The 19,037-nt window shown below is 39.2% G+C and overlaps 4 protein-coding genes across 11 annotated transcripts in view; 2 read left to right on the plus strand and 2 right to left on the minus strand.

The window, feature by feature from the left end:
• Positions 1–11,785, plus strand: part of mrtfbb (myocardin related transcription factor Bb) — a 47,066-nt gene extending 35,281 nt beyond the window's left edge. For all 5 annotated transcript variants that reach the window (XM_089128759.1, XM_039686301.2, XM_039686302.2 and 2 more), the window contains 6 exons: positions 6–743; positions 821–940; positions 2,756–2,902; positions 4,500–4,634; positions 6,796–6,856; positions 6,955–11,785. In XM_089128759.1, coding sequence (XP_088984885.1) covers positions 6–743; positions 821–940; positions 2,756–2,902; positions 4,500–4,634; positions 6,796–6,856; positions 6,955–7,412 — 1,659 coding nt within the window. In that variant the 3' untranslated portion in view covers positions 7,413–11,785. The remainder of the gene's footprint in view (positions 1–5; positions 744–820; positions 941–2,755; positions 2,903–4,499; positions 4,635–6,795; positions 6,857–6,954) is intronic.
• On the minus strand, positions 10,794–13,980 carry LOC148982050 (uncharacterized). Of its 2 annotated transcripts, XM_039687204.2 has the most exons (6): positions 13,849–13,980; positions 13,485–13,696; positions 13,214–13,327; positions 13,042–13,092; positions 11,882–12,029; positions 10,794–11,784 (listed from the first exon to the last, which is right to left on the minus strand). In XM_039687204.2, the coding sequence occupies exons 2-6, from the start codon at positions 13,627–13,629 to the stop codon at positions 11,676–11,678; spliced, it is 567 nt and encodes a 188-aa protein (XP_039543138.2). In that variant the 5' UTR covers positions 13,630–13,696; positions 13,849–13,980; the 3' UTR covers positions 10,794–11,675. The 2 variants fall into 2 exon arrangements, with proteins under 2 accessions (XP_039543138.2, XP_088984887.1); XM_089128761.1 differs by having other exon boundaries at positions 13,485–13,980.
• Positions 13,981–14,120: 140 nt separating this feature from the next.
• snrnp25 (small nuclear ribonucleoprotein 25) lies at positions 14,121–15,977 on the minus strand. 3 transcript variants are annotated; one of them, XM_039687207.2, is made up of 6 exons: positions 15,868–15,977; positions 15,560–15,769; positions 15,338–15,428; positions 15,161–15,266; positions 14,996–15,070; positions 14,121–14,874 (listed from the first exon to the last, which is right to left on the minus strand). In XM_039687207.2, the coding sequence occupies exons 1-6, from the start codon at positions 15,874–15,876 to the stop codon at positions 14,817–14,819; spliced, it is 549 nt and encodes a 182-aa protein (XP_039543141.2). In that variant the 5' UTR covers positions 15,877–15,977; the 3' UTR covers positions 14,121–14,816. The 3 variants fall into 3 exon arrangements, with proteins under 3 accessions (XP_039543141.2, XP_039543140.2, XP_039543139.2); XM_039687206.2 differs by having other exon boundaries at positions 15,882–15,941; XM_039687205.2 differs by having other exon boundaries at positions 15,560–15,958.
• A 177-nt stretch (positions 15,978–16,154) lies between these two features.
• Positions 16,155–17,893, plus strand: polr3k (polymerase (RNA) III (DNA directed) polypeptide K). Its single transcript, XM_039686313.2, has 3 exons — positions 16,155–16,409; positions 17,356–17,443; positions 17,556–17,893. The coding sequence occupies exons 1-3, from the start codon at positions 16,299–16,301 to the stop codon at positions 17,681–17,683; spliced, it is 327 nt and encodes a 108-aa protein (XP_039542247.1). The 5' UTR covers positions 16,155–16,298; the 3' UTR covers positions 17,684–17,893.
• Positions 17,894–19,037: the final 1,144 nt, after the last annotated feature.

Consider the following 19,037-nt stretch of genomic DNA (forward strand, 5'->3'; position numbering starts at 1 on the left):
TCTAGGTGGCCGAGCTTAAGGTAGAGTTAAAATTGCGTGGACTTCCCGTGTCCGGCACTAAGACAGACCTCTTAGAAAGGCTTAAGTCCCACCAGGAGAGCTCTCAGTCTACTACAATTATAGATTCAAACATCTCCAAAACTGCTTTGCATCCCGAAAGCATGAGCACAACTCCACCTGTGTCTCCCGAGAGGTCCGAGGCCTCCAACACCAGTATGGAGGACAGCAGAGACGGTTTCACCAAACCTCTGTGCACTTTGTCTCCAGCCCACCCGCCGACAAGCACCTCACCCCTCAAACCCTCGCCTGAAGACGTGACCATGGAAATCAAGGTGTCCGAAAAAGACCAGCGCCTCCACGAGAAGGAGCGTCAGATTGAGGAGCTGATGCGTAAGCTGGAGCAGGAGCAGCGGCTGGTGGAGGAGCTGAAGATGCAGCTGGAGGTGGAGAAAAGGAGTCAGCAGGGTGGAGGGCAGCAACCTGAACCCAATCCATCTGTCCAGGTCAAAGAGGAGAACAGCGCCGCCCCTAGCTGTAACTCCAAGTGGAGTCCCGTGCCACAAACTACAAGTGTGAAACAGGAAGAGCCTCATGCCCAGATGCACCACACCCCAGTCCAGCAGTTCTACATCAACACCCAGCAAGTCCCTCAAGTGCTGCATCAGCAGACACTGATCAACACTCAGCCTGCCACGCAAGTCCTGTTGCCCATCAGCCTTCCCAGCAACTCCATCGGCACACAGGTCTCTTAACATTCATGATATGCCGGTTCAATTTACAGTTGGCATATTTATTTAGAGTTTTTCTCTTTACTTTGCAGTCTCAGACCGTTCTCCAAACAACAATGCCCAGTTTGCCTCAAAACATCATTCAGACGCCACTTCTGCAGACACAGACGTCCAATAATACGCATTCAAATCAGACACCATCTCCACCTCAGGTGAGCAAATCGCTTCTGTGTGGTTTCCATCTAGTGAATGGCAATGCATTTTCAAGCACTTAAAACACCTTGGCAGTCATATACTGTAGCAATGTCCTGGCAATCACCATCTGCAAGAAAGTGCATGGTAAATGGCTAAAGGCTTTGACTTACCAGCTGACGGTTGTCCATCGACTAATATTGGGCCATTGTTGAGGGTTCGGACCCCAACAGCAACTTTTTTGGACAATTGAGTCTTCGCAAAGACTGACCCCATCCGACAAGCTATGGCGCTCTCATGCCACACATGAATTCTCACGCAGTGAAGAATTCAATGCGGAGCAAATAACACTGACAATGTGCCGATAGATAAGACAGAGCAGGTTATTCAAACTCCTGGCAAAGGTTGAATTGAGCATGTTGAATCTGTGGCACGGTCCATTGGTAAGAGAGATCATTCTGATTGACTGTTTAGCTTAGAAAACCAAGAAAAAGAGAAGTTAAGAAAACAAGCAAACTACAAAGTGAAGAGGCTTTGGCGGCGTCTGAAATTACATACTCTCTTGAGTAGGTACTTAATTTGAATTACTTTACAATCACTAAAAAAAGTATGTTTTTGAATGTGTGTAGTATGAATGTAATCCAGGCGCACTACATTCGACATGCTGTCATTATCATGTGATCTACTAGCGTCACTGGGTTTCATAAATCCTCTCCCATGGCCTCATGGGATAGTAAAGTATCCTCAGAATACTACCGGACGTAGTATTTCATCCGGGTACTTTTCGCCCTACTCTTTTATAAGTGCTGTGAATTCAGACATACTTATTTTGTCAAATACTGTTTTTGCCTACTTTATATTGGGGAAGTATGTGATTTCGCATGCAGCCTTTTTTATGGTTTCTACATCCACAGTCTTAGCTCTTCTGATTTCCCTTTTAAATTACGAATACAGACTACTGCCACCTGCTGGTATGGAGAGTTATTTCCTCTCACACAGGTGCAAACATACATGCTAGTTGGCTGTAGTCTTTAAGTTTTTTTTGTTTGTTTGTTTTGTTTTGTTTTTTCAATTGAAACTGGGTCTTAACATCTACTTTAAAATCCTTAGCATTGTTATAGAAACTACCCCAAACTGCATTGTAACTGCCACTCAAATAACCACTCAAAACACTTGAATACCAACTCGGAAACAAAAAAAAAAAAAAAACACATTAAGCAATGCCCTGGCCAGAGAAAAATTCATATCAGTCAACCACTAATTCTTATATGCACTGTTTTAGACATACAAAGTAATTAGGATATGCTTAATTCTAATTTATAAGGATGCAGGCGGTAAAATAATAACACCAACACAACAATTAGAAATTCATTGCATTCTCTTAGTTGTGTTGTTATGCATGTATACTTTAGGGTGCTTGTAGATCTTAACCTTTGCTTTTGCTATTAGTGTTCCGACACTTCATGAATCCAGTTCAGCTCACTATTGTGATGACAAGGCCCAGACGCATTTCTCTCTGATTTGGCACATAGCTTGAAATGGAAAACCTTTCTGAGGTCTGCTATGTGTTTTGCACTTATCTCTGATGTTGCTCTGGCAATAGCATTTCAGTTCAGGTGATGCATTACCCTCTCAACAACATCAAATGCGGACCTGGCTATTTAAGTGACAGAAGTAGAAAGAACAGAGAAAATCTGTTCTGTGAAAGAGCACTTATCAAGAAGACGGGGAGTTGGTTCGAGAGCAAGAGGCTTCTGTTTACACACTGATATTAAACATTTTTACTCGGACAGTGCAGTGGGCCTAATTCTTCCTCCTGATGTATGTGTTTGCAGGCTTTACCCCTGTGTGGAAGCTCACCTTCTGGGTTTGAGTACAGGCAGAACCAGAACCAGCCCATGGCAGATCTGCCCCAGTGCTTCCTCAACAACTCACCTAGAGTCTCGCCTAGACACACATCCCCAAACGGACTCATTAACAAAGTAAGGCAAACTGATCTCTCTTCTCACAGAAGTATGCGCCCACCAAAGCATTTTTTTCCCAGCTGAAAATTCCATGTGTTTTTCTGAAAACACCCAGAGCTTGAGAATGCTTTGAAGGTGCAGCATTTAACTCCTTATCTGGTAGACCCTTGGGAGGACTGTACATGTTTTTTTTTTTTCATATTAATATTGTGGTAGCCGGATGTACAGTAATCCAGTACAGACATGAATACTCAGAGACCAACAATATTAACTTATACTCTACTGACGGTTGGTCAGAGTAGCATTTGTTCTACCCAAGACCGGAGGAAGACAATCCAGCACTTTGGCAAAATTGGAATATGCTACCCCTACAATCAAACGTATCACATATTGACCCCTACTGTTAACTTAAGACTGGTTAAATTAATTAATACAGTTGACTCACCATTTAAAAGAGGACTTTTCTAGCTTTGGCTGCTGCAAACTCTTCAATTACCCGGGAGTAATCCAATTTGCTACAGATTTGGTGCTCAATTGAAATTTTGGTCGATCCATTCAAACAATCTTCCACCCCTCCTTCACTGTGATTAGATAGCTGGGGAAAAGGAGTGATAGGAGATTAGATAGGAGTGGTGATTGCACAGTGGATAAGACACATGCCTTTGGTGTGAGAGACCCGGGTTCGAATCCACTGTGAGACACCAATGTGTCCCTGAGCAAGACACTTAACCCCCTTGTTGCTCCAGAGGCGTGTGACGTCTGACATATATAGTAATTGTAAGTTGCTTTGGATAAAAGCGTCAGTTAAATGAATAAATGTAAATGTAAAAGGCGACAGTGATGAACACTGTGTTTGCCAACATTTTCAAAGGGCAAGTGCTCAGCAATCTGCATGAAATAGATGTTCTGTGACTCATCACACTGCTGGCTTTTTTTAAATTAAAAAAAATACTCTGAGCCCAGTAAAAAAAAAAAATCTTTGGTGCACACCCAGCTTAAGCCTGAAGTATTCAGCATGCACAAGTACATGATTACATAGCAAACGAAAAGATTAAAAGACTTACATATTTCAATTGTTTTTAAAGTTTTCTTGGTGCACGAGTTAGAGATAATCCCAAAGCAATGTACTTGAAAGCGTTTCTAGCGACGTACACAGTGACGTAAGGACGTCGTTCCCTGGACGCTCTAGTCAGTGGAAAAGCAAACAGGTTCTGAACGGGTTCGCAAGTTGAACCAACTCCGAACCAACTTTGAACCAGCACCAGTTCCGAACCAGTTCTTTTTTCGGTGGAAAAGGGGTAATAGTGGGAGAGTAAACCGTCGTCTTTTCAGCTTGCTAGTTAAATATCATTTTAGCATAATATCTGGTTTAATGAAACCAGAGCACTTGTCAAGTATGCACAACAAATACACATGCTTGCAACATGTCAACAACCTCTCAACACACTTTAATGATTGTACAGCAACCACCCAGAACACACTACGTATATACTGCATAGAAACATGATAACGTGTGGGTACTCTTTGTTGTCTTGTGCTCCATTATACCTTAAATATTATACTGTTTGCCCTTAACCCATATTACACAGTTTTAAAGTTATATTGTTTTGTTCAGCCTCCATCGCCTTGTCAGCTCAACTATATCCTTCAGCCATCGACATTCCCAAATCACCACAGCCCAAAGAGCAAAGACCCACCCCGTTACGAGGAGGCCGTCAAACAGACCAGAGGCCTACAAGCCACAATGCAGGTAATTTAAAGTTAAGCCCAAAATATACCTCAGCTTTGATGCAAATGCTGAAGAAAAAAAAAAACGAAGAACATGCACACATGCATGAACTCGACACATCCCAGACAGCAACATGGTGCCGGCCACATCTGGAACATGTGAATTCCATGCATACCAGATGTGGGCAAGGATCTGGTTCGGCACCATGTTGTTCTCTGGGATGCACATCAGGAAGTGTCAGTGTCTGCACTATTTTCTCTCCAGAAGTTACCAATATTGTCTCAGTTCGTTGTTTTTGTTTTGTCTCTTCCATTTCTTGTTTAACCGTGAAACGACAGGCCAAGGCCAGTGGCCAATTGCATACTTTGAAAAGTATTTTGCACACTTTACCATAGGGGATTATCACGCTGACACGTAGTACTTCCGCATTCAGTGATCTTTGCGCACTGCCACTTCCGTTGAATCACCGATCACTCTGGCGAACTGATGACGGACTACACTAGGTTTATTTATACGTCATCCCTGGTAAATTAGTGATGGTCCGCCGAAAATTGATGGGAGTGCGCGCAGCCTGTTAAAGATGTATCACCCATTCTCTTTACGAATGCAGTTGCTTTTATGTGGATCGAACAGACATAACGTGCAAATAAACATCACTCACCCAGTACTTTTTACCTTTTATATACAGTACCTATTTACCTGTTATTTCTGCCCTGAAATTAGTTGATAATATTCATGAGGGTTCAATCTGACTGATTATAACTCACCTACTACTTTTTACTTATTAAAATACCTGTAAAGGGCCAATACAACCATTATAATGCAGTATTATTTCACCTGCCAAAAAGTATTTGAAGCCTCTACATATTGATTGAAAGGTTATTTTTGCCCTGAAATTAGTCAATGATATTCGTGAGGATTAAATCTGACTGATTTTAACTCACCTACTACTTTTTACCTATCCACAAGTTTCCTACGCCCCATGAGGCCTTGCGTCAAAAGTGGGCGCGACTTCCGATTCGAAGTAAACAAAGCGCGATTTGACATGCTTGACACTCGTTCATTCAACAGTTGACAGTCATGCAAGTTATAGCGATCCAAACTAGCTAACGATGTGGGAACACAACCTCAACGAAATTCAAAAGGGTGAAATAACAGTACCTTTACCCTCCGCAGTAGTTGATTGGGAGTATTATAATAACATTATTAATAATTAATACTCATCCAGGCATGGTGACAGAAAGTTGTGCAAGCTGATAATTAAAATAAAAAATACACACTTAGTCATTGTGCTTTGGAGTTTATTCAAAATTATAAATGAATGTGCTACTTGAATACATTAACTGGCACATTTGGAATTCTGTCAACACAGGCTTTGATCCTGAGTTTAGGTGTAACATCAGTAGAGAACAGCCAATCACACGCTGATAGAGTTTATAGAACATTAAGAATTTAAACAAATGTACACAAGAAGATTCGTCATCTTTTGGGAGGTGATGGAAACTACAGTCGTTGGCAGGGTCAGAGACGGGCTCTGGCAGGATCACTCTGATTTCGTTTTCAGCTTATGTTCAAAACAATCACGTTTAAGCCACTGAATTAGTTTAGTCCGGTTATACGTACAACCGCGAACAGCACATGTTGTCTCTGAGCTCCGTAACGACATCTCTCATAAAGATTTGCGTCTTTAAATAGTAAAATAATTCTCCGAAAAACAGCTAGCCTCTTCGCTAACTAACACACAAAATACCATTGGAATGTCACTTCCGCCGCCTCACCGGAAGTTTCACCCACTTTATTTTTTACAGGAGCGCCCCTCGGAAACTTGTGGATTAAAATACCTGTAAAGGGCCAATACAACCATTATAATGCAGTATTTCACCCGAACAAACAAACGCGCTACCTTGTTTTATTTTAAAGTTTGGACTTTCATCCCGGCGAACCGCTTTAATCCACTTCTTTCTTATACTCAATTCAGTCGGGAATCCTTGTAAACTTAAGTAGGGTTGGCGTTGTTGGTTAGATCTACAAAGTGGAACAGAGCAGTGACATCTAGCCTTCGTTTCGGCCATTGTTGAACTGCGTCGGAAGTGGACATGCACAAAGTTGACAAATCCCGCCCATGAAACCCGTAAGCGTGATAATCCCCTATTGTCTTAATACCTCATATTCTTCCATAAAGGTTCCCACTGCTACCAGTCAGCACATGGACGATTTGTTTGACGTTTTGATTGAGAGTGGAGGTGAGAACTGTACAGAAAGAAACACAGAACAGGTCTTTGATTTTTTCAGAAGCAATAGATTTGTATAACTAAACCATTTTCTGTGCTTTCCCTCCCAGAAATATCCCCTCTGGCCAGGCAGGATCCTTCTCTGGATAAACTTATGCCAGTGACGGTCAACGTGACCACCTTGCCCATCAACACTGTGCTGTCACGTCCTCCCCCGCGAATACACGTTGCCCGCACGCCCAATCACACCCAAGCACCTCCACCCAGCCTGCTGACCCTGGCGTCCGATAACCAGTTGGAGGTCCTGCTGGAGGACGCTGGGCAGCAGTCCCAAAGACTGATGGAGGAGCTCAAAAACCAGCTGCTGGAGCGGTCCCACTCCCCAATGGACACTTCAGATCTGACCTTCACTGACACACCACCATCCACCCTCCACCTTCAAGACACCGGCCTTGATAACATGGAGTGGTTGGACCTTACGATCCCAGGTCCTGCTGGAATCTCCTCTCCGACTGTCTTTTCATCGGATTTCTTGGACTCGACTGATCTACAGTTGCACTGGGACTGAGCTCACAAAGGGATCACGATTGGAGAGGAGACTTTCTAAAAAAAGATTTGTTGACCCTGAGGGACCACCAACAGGCGTGCAGTGCGATCTGGAGTGATCCTCTGTGCGTGAACAGATGTGACCATCATTAGTTATCAGCTTTTCTTATTTGTGCCGGGTTTGTTTGCTGTTTTTGTCACCAACACCTTTCAAGGCAGAAAAAGAATGTAGAGACACTTGTTTTTCACCTATATATTTAGGCAGTGACCTTCTGCTTTTCATATTTTGAAGCCGTCTTTGAAACTGCTGGCCTATATTATATATAGAATGTTGTTTTTTTTAGATTGTGATTTAGTATAATGTCTTTGAATTGACATAATATATATATATTAGATTCATATCACACATTTTGCAGCAAGTAAGAATTATACAGTACGTACAATGTGCCTTTGCTATTTACGTTATCCAGAAAATCTAGTTTTCGAATTGAAAGGTATAGTTCATCCAAATTTGTCATTCGCACCCTCATGTCATTTTAAACTTGTTTCTTTTTCTCTGTGGAACACAAAAGATGTTTTGAAGCCATTTTAGCTGTTCGGTCTATAAAAAGTCAGTGAGATTTAACATTTTGGACGTAAAGGTATAGCATGCAAATAATCCATACGACTTGACTATTATATTCCAATGAGGCAGGATGTTTAATTTACAAAGATTGTGAGGAACACTTCCAAATGATGCCTCTCTCTCTATATATATATATATACACTCACCGGCCACTTTATTAGGTACCCCATGCTAGTAACGGGTTGGACCCCCTTTTGCCTTCAGAACTGCCTCAATTCTTCGTGGCATAGATTCAACAAGGTGCTGGAAGCATTCCTCAGGGAGTTTGGTCCATATTGACATGATGGCATCACACAGTTGCCGCAGATTTGTCGGCTGCACATCCATGATGCGAATCTCCCGTTCCACCACATCCCAAAGATGCTCTATTGGATTGAGATCTGGTGACTGTGGAGGCCATTTGAGTACAGCGAACTCATTGTCATGTTCAAGAAACCAGTCTGAGATGATTCCAGCTTTATGACATGGCGCATTATCCTGCTGAAAGTAGCCATCAGAAGTTGGGTACATTGTGGTCATAAAGGGATGGACATGGTCAGCAACAATACTCAGGTAGGCTGTGGCGTTAACTTGCAACGATGCTCAATTGGTACCAAGGGGCCCAAAGAGTGCCAAGAAAATATTCCCCACACCATGACACCACCACCACCAGCCTGAACCGTTGATACAAGGCAGGATGGATCCATGCTTTCATGTTGTAGACGCCAAATTCTGACCCTACCATCCGAATGTCGCAGCAGAAATCGAGACTCATCAGACCAGGCAACGTTTTTCCAATCTTCTATTGTCCAATTTCGATGAGCTTGTGCAAATTGTAGCCTCAGTTTCCTGTTCTTAGCTGAAAGGAGTGGCACCCGGTGTGGTCTTCTGCTGCTGTAGCCCATCTGCCTCAAAGTTCGACGTACTGTGCGTTCAGAGATGCTCTTCTGCCCACCTTGGTTGCAACGGGTGGGTAATTTGAGTCACTGTTGCCCTTCTATCAGCTCGAACCAGTCTGGCCATTCTCCTCTGACCTCTGGCATCAACAAGGCATTTCCGCCCACAGAACTGCCGCTCACTTGATGTTTTTTCTTTTTCGGACCATTCTCTGTAAACCTAGAGATGGTTGTGCGTGAAAATCCCAGTAGATTAGCAGTTTCTGAAATACTCAGACCAGCCCTTCTGGCACCAACAATCATGCCACGTTCAAAGTCACTCAAATCACCTTTCTTCCCCATACTGATGCTCGGTTTGAACTGCAGGAGATTGTCTTGACCATGAGTTGCCGCCATGTGATTGGCTGCTTAGAAATTAAGTGTTAACGAGCAGTTGGACAGGTGTACCTAATAAAGTGGCCGGTGAGTGTATATATATATAGCCAACTTTCCTACGTTCCTCAACAGTTTACAGATCTTATTGTGAACGATTCAGCCATGTGTAGAGTTTTTCTTTTATCAAAAACCCCTACATTTCTTCTTTTTCCATAATCTGTTTTACTCTGATCCAGTTCACATTACCTTTATGTTCTGTTGGGGGCTTGAAAGTTTCAAACGAAATCCCAATGACTTAAAAATGTTTTTAAAAGCAGCTGAAACTTCAAAACATCTTCTTTTGTGTTCTGCTGAAGAAAGAAGTCATGTGAGGTGAGTAAATGATGACAGAATTGTAATTTTGGGGTGAACTATCACTTTTAACACAGAGTTTGCAAATATTTTTGATGGAAGCATTGTGCCATGGTAATTGTTACATCACCTTGAAGGAACCTGTTTAGTGTCTCATTTATATACACCGTCAATTTCCACGGTCAGTGAGCTGTTAGGCCTTGCATTAGGGTACTCGAAATTGCGGCAGCTAATTAATAACATTTAATGTATGAAAATTTCAAATTTATTTAGTGCGTGGACTAGGGAAGGTCAGAGCAAGTTTGTTTACCAAACCCATCATGGGGCTAAAGAGAGGGAGCGAGATTAGGGGCCATTATCATCTTTGACAAAAGACTAGAGACACGATTTAGCCGTGTGAGTTGACCAGGGAAACAACACTAAACTGGACCAGTGAAATTTCCATATCCATAGGGGCAAACTAATGACATCGGATAACAGCTGAATTTTGATTGGTCAGACTCTTTGCTGCAGTAGATGTTTGCTTTGGATGTAGATGAACTGCTGAGGCCTAAATTCACTATATTTCACAGAATTCAAGCTTCTTTCTAACCACTGAAGTACAGGTAGCTGGCGGGTGATATGCCTTTGTGAATGTACCTAAACCTCATCTTCACTAGTTATTTGTTAGATTGAATTAGATTTCAGTACATAAGTATGTTAGTTTAGATATTGTTTAGATTTTCTGTAAAATGTGACAATGTAGCGACATCTGCTGGAATGTTTTGATAATTTTTTTTTTATCACCACTTCCTTTCGATGTATCACTCTAAGAAATGTTTCTTTGCAGTGTTTGACAGACATATTTCCCCCAAGACACTTTGTGAAAATATGCCAAATAATGCATTTACTTGACCTTGTACTGAAAATGAACTCAGACAATCATTTCTATATCCAAACATGTCAAAATGAAAGAATGTATTTCTATATTTAGAAATGTAATTACCATGTCTCTGTCAGAGACCCAAAGCTTTTCATTTTGTAAACATGTGATTTCACTGCCTTTATGCAGTTCTCACACACACACACACACACACACACACACATCTATATATATATATATATATATATATATATGTGTGTGTGTGTGTCTGTGTGTCACACATTTTATTCCTCTATAAATATTTTTTGTTGAAAAAAAAAAAAAGATGTGTTGGAGCAAAACCCTATCATAAGACCTTGTATTTTTTTTAAAACATGTCAGAGTAATTGCTATTTGTTATGAAGAGGTAAAGAAGAGAAATATTTGAAAACATACTGACCCTTTGAAATGCGATATAGATCATATGCCTCATATTTTGCACAGTGTATATATTTTTACAGTATACATTTTTATACAAATGTATTTGTGCAACTGTAAATATTTTTTTGAGGTTATCTTTGTACATATCTTTATTGTATATACAGCCTTTTATCATTAAAATGTTTCTGTATTTGAAACCACTGAAATTACTTGGTTCTGTGTTTTGGAGGGCCAAACATGTTCCAGCAATGCATAACCTCAGTTATGATCCAAAGAAAGCTACACAATAAATAAACTTAACATTTCACATTGTACCAGAGATAATGTTTTTCTCAAAGGAAAGATCATAACTTATACTCTACAAAACAACATCGTTTTTATCAGCCGAAGAACTCCTAGCCCATTACATCCAAAAGCAATCAGGAATCAGGCTTCTTGATTCCATTTTTTTATATTCCTGATAGTGTAATAACCCCAAATAAAAACTTGGCATTGAAGTTCAAACCAGAAGACTGGAAAGTCACCCTGAAGATTCAGGATTGGATAGTTCAGGAACGTTTTAAGGTTTGCCAAAAGCTTGGCTTGGTCCCTGCTGATAGGAAACAATATCTGATATCGCAATTGCATCCTTTAGGAAAGGTAGTTCCATGGGGATTGTCCCTGTAAAAAGTTCAGGATGACATCTCCAACCGCCTTAGTTGTGTGCGATAATCAAAAATAAGACTCTCCAGTACATTTGCTGGTGATTCGGTCCAATTGACATTACAGTTCCATTCCTCAGAACTTTTTGCACGTGTTTATATCACTGCGGCATTTTGGACATTTGTGAGTGACGTCTTTGCAGGAATCGACGAAGAATGGGATTAGACAGCAGCCAGCAACACAACTACACAAGAAACAGTCATTAACACAAATATGTCATGACAGAAAGACATAAGGGTAATACAGGACGTGAATTAAAAAAAGTAAATAGTTCAACTCACCAAAAAACCATGGATATCAAACACAGAAGATAGGTCACACTGCCAGCTTTGGTCGTGGTCTCTGTGGTTATATATTGGCGACAGTACGGACACTGTGTCTTAGAGGAGTATCGAGGAAGTTGCTTAACGTCCAGAATAACCTGCGGTGCTATAAGAAAACACACAAGCCGCTTTCAGGAAGCTCTGGTCCTGTTGTATTTTGTATTGACGTAGTTGTTTGAAAATGTAAAATTGTAAATGTAACTGTAATTAATACATTAGACTGTATATACAAATTGTGAGTTCTTCATTCTTTGTCACTGCAATTAAATTATTATAGTTTAATTAGCTTATATGTAGCTTGCAAATTATTTTGTACTTTATTAGACTACACTTAAAGGGGTAGTTCACTTTTTAAAAAACGTTTGCTGATAATTTACTCACCCCCACCTCATCAAAGATGTCCATGTCTTTATTTATTCAGTCGAAAAGAAATTAAGGTTTTTGATGAAAACATTCCAGGATTTTCTTCATATAATGGACTTCAATGGGAACCAAACAGTTCAAGGTCCAAATGAGAGTTTCAGTGCAGCTTCAAAGGGTTTAACCGACACCAGACGATGAATAAGGGTCTTATCAAGCAAAACGATCGCTAATTTAAAAAATAATATACAAAGTTTAAGTTTTATAAGCTCAAATGCTTGCCTTGCTCTGTTCTGTGATGAGCGTTCGTGACTCTCCTGTTCAAACTCGTTCATCAAAATGAACAAGTCTTTTTTCGAGTCATGACTCGAAGGGTCCTAGATAAGACCCTTATTCATTGTCTGGTGTCGTTTAAAGCCCTTTGAAGCTGAACTGAAACTCTCATTTGGACCTTGAACCATTTGGTTCCCATTGAAGTCCATTATATGGAGAAAAATCCTGGAATGTTTTCATCAAAAACCTTAATTCCTTTTCGACTGAAGAAAGAAAGACATGGACATCTTGGATGACATGGGGGTGGGTAAATTATCAGCAAAAGTTTTTTTTTTTTTTTTTTTAAAGTGAACTACTCCTTTAAAAAGTGTTACCTATTTTGACTTGTTAGTTCATGTTAACTATTGTAGTCCACTAATGCTAACAAATGAAAACTTATTGTAAGTGTTACGTTACCGAAAGGAAAAAAAAAAAAACGTACTAACCTGGAAATGGAGGTGGACTGTCTACAAATATGACGCCAGTCCTAGTTGTGTCTGCAAAATAAAAACATATGACAACTATACTTTTACATAGGCCTACGACTACACAGTTCAATTTCCAAATTATTGAATATATTTGGCAAAAAAAATTTCAAGATGGCAAACCTCATTTTACCTATTAAAAGAGAGCCGCCCCCCTCTTGCATTTTCTCAAGTTCAATCTTCCTTTCAGAGAGAACTTTAAGATCCTCGTCAATTTGTTGAAGTTCTCCAGTTTCTTTGGAATACTCTATTGGTCACAAAGATCAAGTATGAGCACAAAACATAGTAAAAATCTCTATATTCACAAACATTTCTTCATTTAAAAAAATAATCTCCAAATGTCTTTCACAGTTTCTCTGGCTTCATTTGTAAATCATCAAATAGTTCCATCGACTCGTACTGACCGTGCTCATTTTGCCCGTTATTTCGCTTGAATTGGATGAGCATGTGCAGGACGTTGCGTCTGTCCGTGAGCTGCTGTCTGCGAAAGGACAGCTTGTTCAACTCCTCAAAAACATTCGCCAAATGCTCATCAGATTGTTTAGGCATGTTGAGGGTTGAGACGACAGGTCACTTAGACCTCAGAGAGCCTCAAACCTTCATACAGTGTCCTTTCCTAAAGAGATGCAATAGAGTGTCACGAATGCTGTTTCAAAGAAAGTTTTTTCCTGATATGAAAAATACAGCTTAACCCAAGCACAACTACAATGAGAATAAACAGAAAATATCTTATTTAAGTAAAAGTGGTTAAAAATGACAAATAGTTACCCATGTGTGCTGTTGCGTCTCATCAGTTGCTCTTCACATTCATTGCAGTATAAAGGAAATAGGAGGCTGGTCATCATATTACTGTAGTGTAACAGTATGAGGAACATGTTCACAATATTTAAAGTGTGTGGTTTAGCTGTATTTTACTAAATTCGTGGCATGTCACGACAAGGGTCTTAACCTGTAACTGTCTATTTAGTTTATATTTAGTTTTATAGAAGGTTCTGGTGAGACTATATTACATTTACAACAAGGGGAATAAAACTGCACTCTTAAAAACAACGTGTATTTTAATCATGTTCCGATTTTAGTATTTTGATCAATGTAAAAGCAACATAAAATCCCACAAATATGACTTTAAAGACCCTTATAAGATGTGTAGTTACAGTGAGTTTTGTGGATGTATATTAATATATGTATATTAATAACATCAAGTTCATCAACTAGGCCTAGCCAACATTTGCATCCTTGCCTAACATTTGTATTTGCATGACATATCAGGTTTCTGTTTTTGTTTTGTAGTTGCTGCCTGTGTTTGTTCAGTGAAATAAAAAAGGTGATTTTTTTTAAGGACATTGTCCAGAGTTCATGGTGACCACAGCTGCCATGTTCCAAAAAGGACAAAAAACTATAAACTATAAAACATAAAACTTGTACACTATTTCAAAACTCCTGAAATCATATGAAATTTAGGTTGTTATTCAAGTAAAAATCTTTCCTTTGGTTGATTTTGTTTAAAGTTGGACAGCAGTGTAGTCACTTAAATGTTGTTGTGTTGAAAAGAGGTTAAAAAGCATTTTGGGGCAAAAAAAAAAAAAAAAAAAGGCTTTTTGTTCCACAGAAAATAACAACATAAAGTGTTTTGAATGCCATGAGGATGAGTTTTCCTTTTTGGATGAACCATTCCTTTAAATGTCTCGACTATGTACAAATTAAAGTGATAAATAATAACTGGAGATTGTCCGTGTTCATTTTTTCTTTAGTTTCTTCAAAAATGTCACTTCATCTCTGTTCCTGATCCCGTAGCTGAGAATAAAAGGAAAGCACAGTCATATTTAAATCCCGTAATTAACGTAATTCAAAAGCAAATTAACTATTGTGCAGTTTTCACACATTTCTACAAAAGCAGCCGATTGTTTGGACTCACTCCTTCAGCTTTCTCTCGTCATCTTCTAATTTCTCTCCGTTGAAGACCAAATGAAATGTCTTCCAGACGTATTTCCTTGATAGGGTACATAGATTAGGGGGGGAGGATTACCTATTGAAACCTACAGTATCATGTAGCCTACCTGGCACATTTTTCATGTCTTACCAGCTGATGTGCTTGACACCTCCCTCTCGCTGTTGTTTCAGCTCCATATATCTGCGAATGGCTTTCTTGAGATCCAGAACCGTAGCAGACTGCACAACCACGATAGCTGTGAAGAGATTTGATCCGGTTAGAATCAATAAATGTGTGACAATTCAGAGCGACTTCAAGAAAACTCACGCATGACTTCTTCATCAGCCTTACACACACGAACAGTCATGGCCTGACCGTATTCCAGAGCCACCTGAGAGTTCACCTCCTCCAATGTGACCTGGACAGATGGAAGAAATTTCAGGGAGCAGAAAAGATTATAAAGAAATGTTCTGCCGAAAGTCATTAATAATCGTTGATTTTAACATTATTCGAATAAAAACTTAATTGTAAGGCTATTTGATGGTACACCTGAATTGGCAGGTCACACAGTAAAGGGTCCTGCACTATCAGAGCCAAACCTTCCTCAAAGATATCAAGAAATTCAGAATGAGGCAATGCCTCCTCATCCTCTTCTTCTTCTTCTTGCTCCTCTTTAACTTCATCTACAGCGCTTTTCTCGGCAAAGTCAGCCACGTCAACATTCTTTGGGTTTTCTTCCATTAATTCATCCATTTTAAACTTATAATAAGCAAAAAATTACCGATTTAAGAATATATACAGAAGTACTAGACATATAAAAGTTGACAATGAATATAAATAGAATATGGAAATAATACATAAAGCATTTTACGGAGATTATTTCTGATGAAACTGTAACATCAACATGCTGCGTTTCAGCTTTCTTCGTAAAATTAACATACGCTGTCGGAAGGTTTATATGATGCACCAAATTTTAGTTCCGCGTACGTTTTTAAATTACATTTCCGTGATTAGCTATTTAATATATCATTTAATTCAACAATTTTATACATTGCTAGTTATATATAACATTTTTATTACGTATATACACTCTATAATGAAGGTTTAATTGTGTTTATATTACGTTTCATGTCGAGCCTAGAATAGTGAGGCACGTTTATTATCATGTGCTTCCTGTAGCAAGTTCTAGCAACTGCAGCTGAGAATAATGTGTGTAAACACCAACTTTAATTGGATCAGAAAAACAATACCAGTATTTAGTAAACAATAGTATATAAAACCGTTGAAAATGCTTATGTTTTGTCCAACTTGTGGGAATGTTTTAATCGTGGAGGAAGGACAAAGATGCTTCAGATTTGCGTGTAATACATGCCCATATGTGCACAATGTCACGAGGAAGGTAAGTTAATGTGAAGTTACCACCACAACATATAAACGAACACGTGAAAATGGAACACATAAATAATTTGAACGTTCGATTCGAATGAAGTCAAAAGATGAAGTGATGTGACAGTTTGATTCGAACTTGTCTGATGATGCAAAGCTTTGATTAAATTACACATGGAATAGAGTGATTGTTCGATTGTAAACGTGATTTGAACAATTGCACAATGTGAACGTTCCATTCATATACATGTAATATGTGAACAATGTGTACGCTTTTATTTTAGAACATGAAATGTACATTAGTGTACATGAAACTGTAGGTCACATGGCAATGACCACATGACGGATGTAATATGTTTGGATTACATTCACTATATAAAACACTTTTTTTGAAACAGTCACAAGGTTAATATGCAGAAGAAGAACCTAAATAGTGAGTATGTCGGTTGGGTAGCAGCCACTCTCTCAGTCCACCAAGGGTTTTTGGTCATATAAATGTTAACAAAAGACCTAAAATCAACCATGGCGTGTAACACTTCTCAACCCACTATCCATTTTGGTGGGTTATTTTGATTAATAAATGATATCCTCCAACCCAAATGCTCCAACATTAGCAAAACAAAGCGTTGCACTTTAAAATGTGGATTTAAAATTGTTAAAGTATTTCTAATATATGTATGTATTATCCGCAAACAATGAGATTATCTGGCAAAAAAATCGAAAAGCTTTCAATTTAATAATTTAGATAAGATTTCATAATAAATATATATTCAAATATCTGTAACTTGAACATGTACTGGCCAAATTGGCTGCTGTGTGTGTGGAAAAGTTCACTTATTAGAACATCCCTCAAAAACGTCATCAATGTAGGTTTTTGAGACTGTGGCAGCATAAAAAAATCTGCTATAATACATATACATTTGATGTGTGTTGAAATAATTGGTTGGATATTGTGACAGGTAAATTGCAGGAAGTACCCCAAACTGAAGGAGGTTGATGATGTTCTCGGGGGCGCTGCTGCTTGGGAAAATGTTGATTCTACTCCAGGTAAAACAGTGTATCCTACTGTAATAAAAATACTTAAATGTGTGTTTAATCACACATTCAGGTGGCTTTAAATAAGTGTGTTTGAGTATAACATTTTCTTTTTTCTTTGAAGAACCTTGTCCAAAATGCGAACACCCACGGGCCTACTTTATGCAGATTCAAACTAGGTCTGCTGATGAACCAATGACAACTTTCTACAAGTGCTGCAATATACAATGTGGTCATCGTTGGAGAGACTAAATCAGTCTTGGACTTTGAGACTCAAAATATGTGTTAATAATAAAATATTCTGTTTTCATTATATGTATATAATTCTTTTCAATCATTTATATGGATTAAACTAACTGTAACAATGTACATCACCACATCGTTTACATCTGTGTTGTTCTGGCCTGACATTCATTCTTGTGTGTGTGTGTGTGTGCGAGTAATAAAATAACACCTCTTACATGTTATAGTCTTTTTATTTGTTCAAATAATCATTAAGTTCACAAGTTTTGTTTTACATACACATTTGAGACTTCAGTTGAGCGTGGCATCTGGTGTGCCACGGACTATTCTCAAGGCATCTATCTACAACTGCATTCCTGTAACACAAGCTTGACATCTACTGTCTGCAACAGCATCAAGTCACTTCACAAAGCAAGTAGACCTAGTACGTAGTCAAGAGCATATTAGATTAAAGGGAGCCAGCCTGGATTGTGCAAGTAAACCTCATGAACATGCATATTTACTGGAGATTATCTTTCAGTAATCAAACAAGACATCATATATTTTGATGGAGAGGTATCTTGATGATTTTATAGGTCTTGGTTAATTTTCGATTAAATAAATAAAGAAATTAAAGGGTTAGTTCACCCAAAAATGAAAATTAAGTCATTAATTTACTCACCCCCATGCTGTACTAACCCCGTAAGACCTTCGTTCATCTTCGGAACACAAATAAAGATATTTTTGATTGAATCTGAGAGCTAGATCAGTCCTACATAGACTGCCTAAGGGACTGGCTCTTGACGGCCCATAAAGTCATTAAAGAAAAGGTTTAAATATTCCATGTGCCTACAGCGGCTCAATTATAAGTTTATCAAGCGACGAGACTACTTTTTGTGCGAAAAAAAACATAAATAACGACTTTATTCCACTATTCCATTACTTCTTTATGGGCGCATGCGCGAGAACTGAGACGAGGACGTTCTCATTCGTCTACTTCTTGTTACCGCTCGGCTGCTCACCACTTAGGAGTATTACCGCCACCTACCGTATAAGATGATGTGCTGATATAGCTGGAAGCGCAAAACTTTCTGTTTACAAGCAGAGGAAGATGCTCGCTGTATATACGCTTTTCAATTTGCGTATTTTTCGCACTATAAGGTGCACTTAAAAGCCTTTAATCTTCTCAAAAAACGACAGTGTTCCTTATAATCCGGAGCGCCTTATATATGGATCATCATCTTATACGGTAGGGGGCGGTAAAACTCCTAAGCGGTGAGCAGCCGAGCGGTAACAAGAAGTAGACGAATGAGAACGTCCTCGTCTCAGTTCTCGCGCATGCAAGTCGTTATTTATGTTTTTTTCGCACAAAAAGTAGTCTCGT

This window comes from Pimephales promelas, chromosome 3, assembly GCF_988280905.1.
Source record: "Pimephales promelas chromosome 3, fPimPro1.hap1.1, whole genome shotgun sequence".
NCBI classification, from domain to species: domain Eukaryota; kingdom Metazoa; phylum Chordata; class Actinopteri; order Cypriniformes; family Leuciscidae; genus Pimephales; species Pimephales promelas.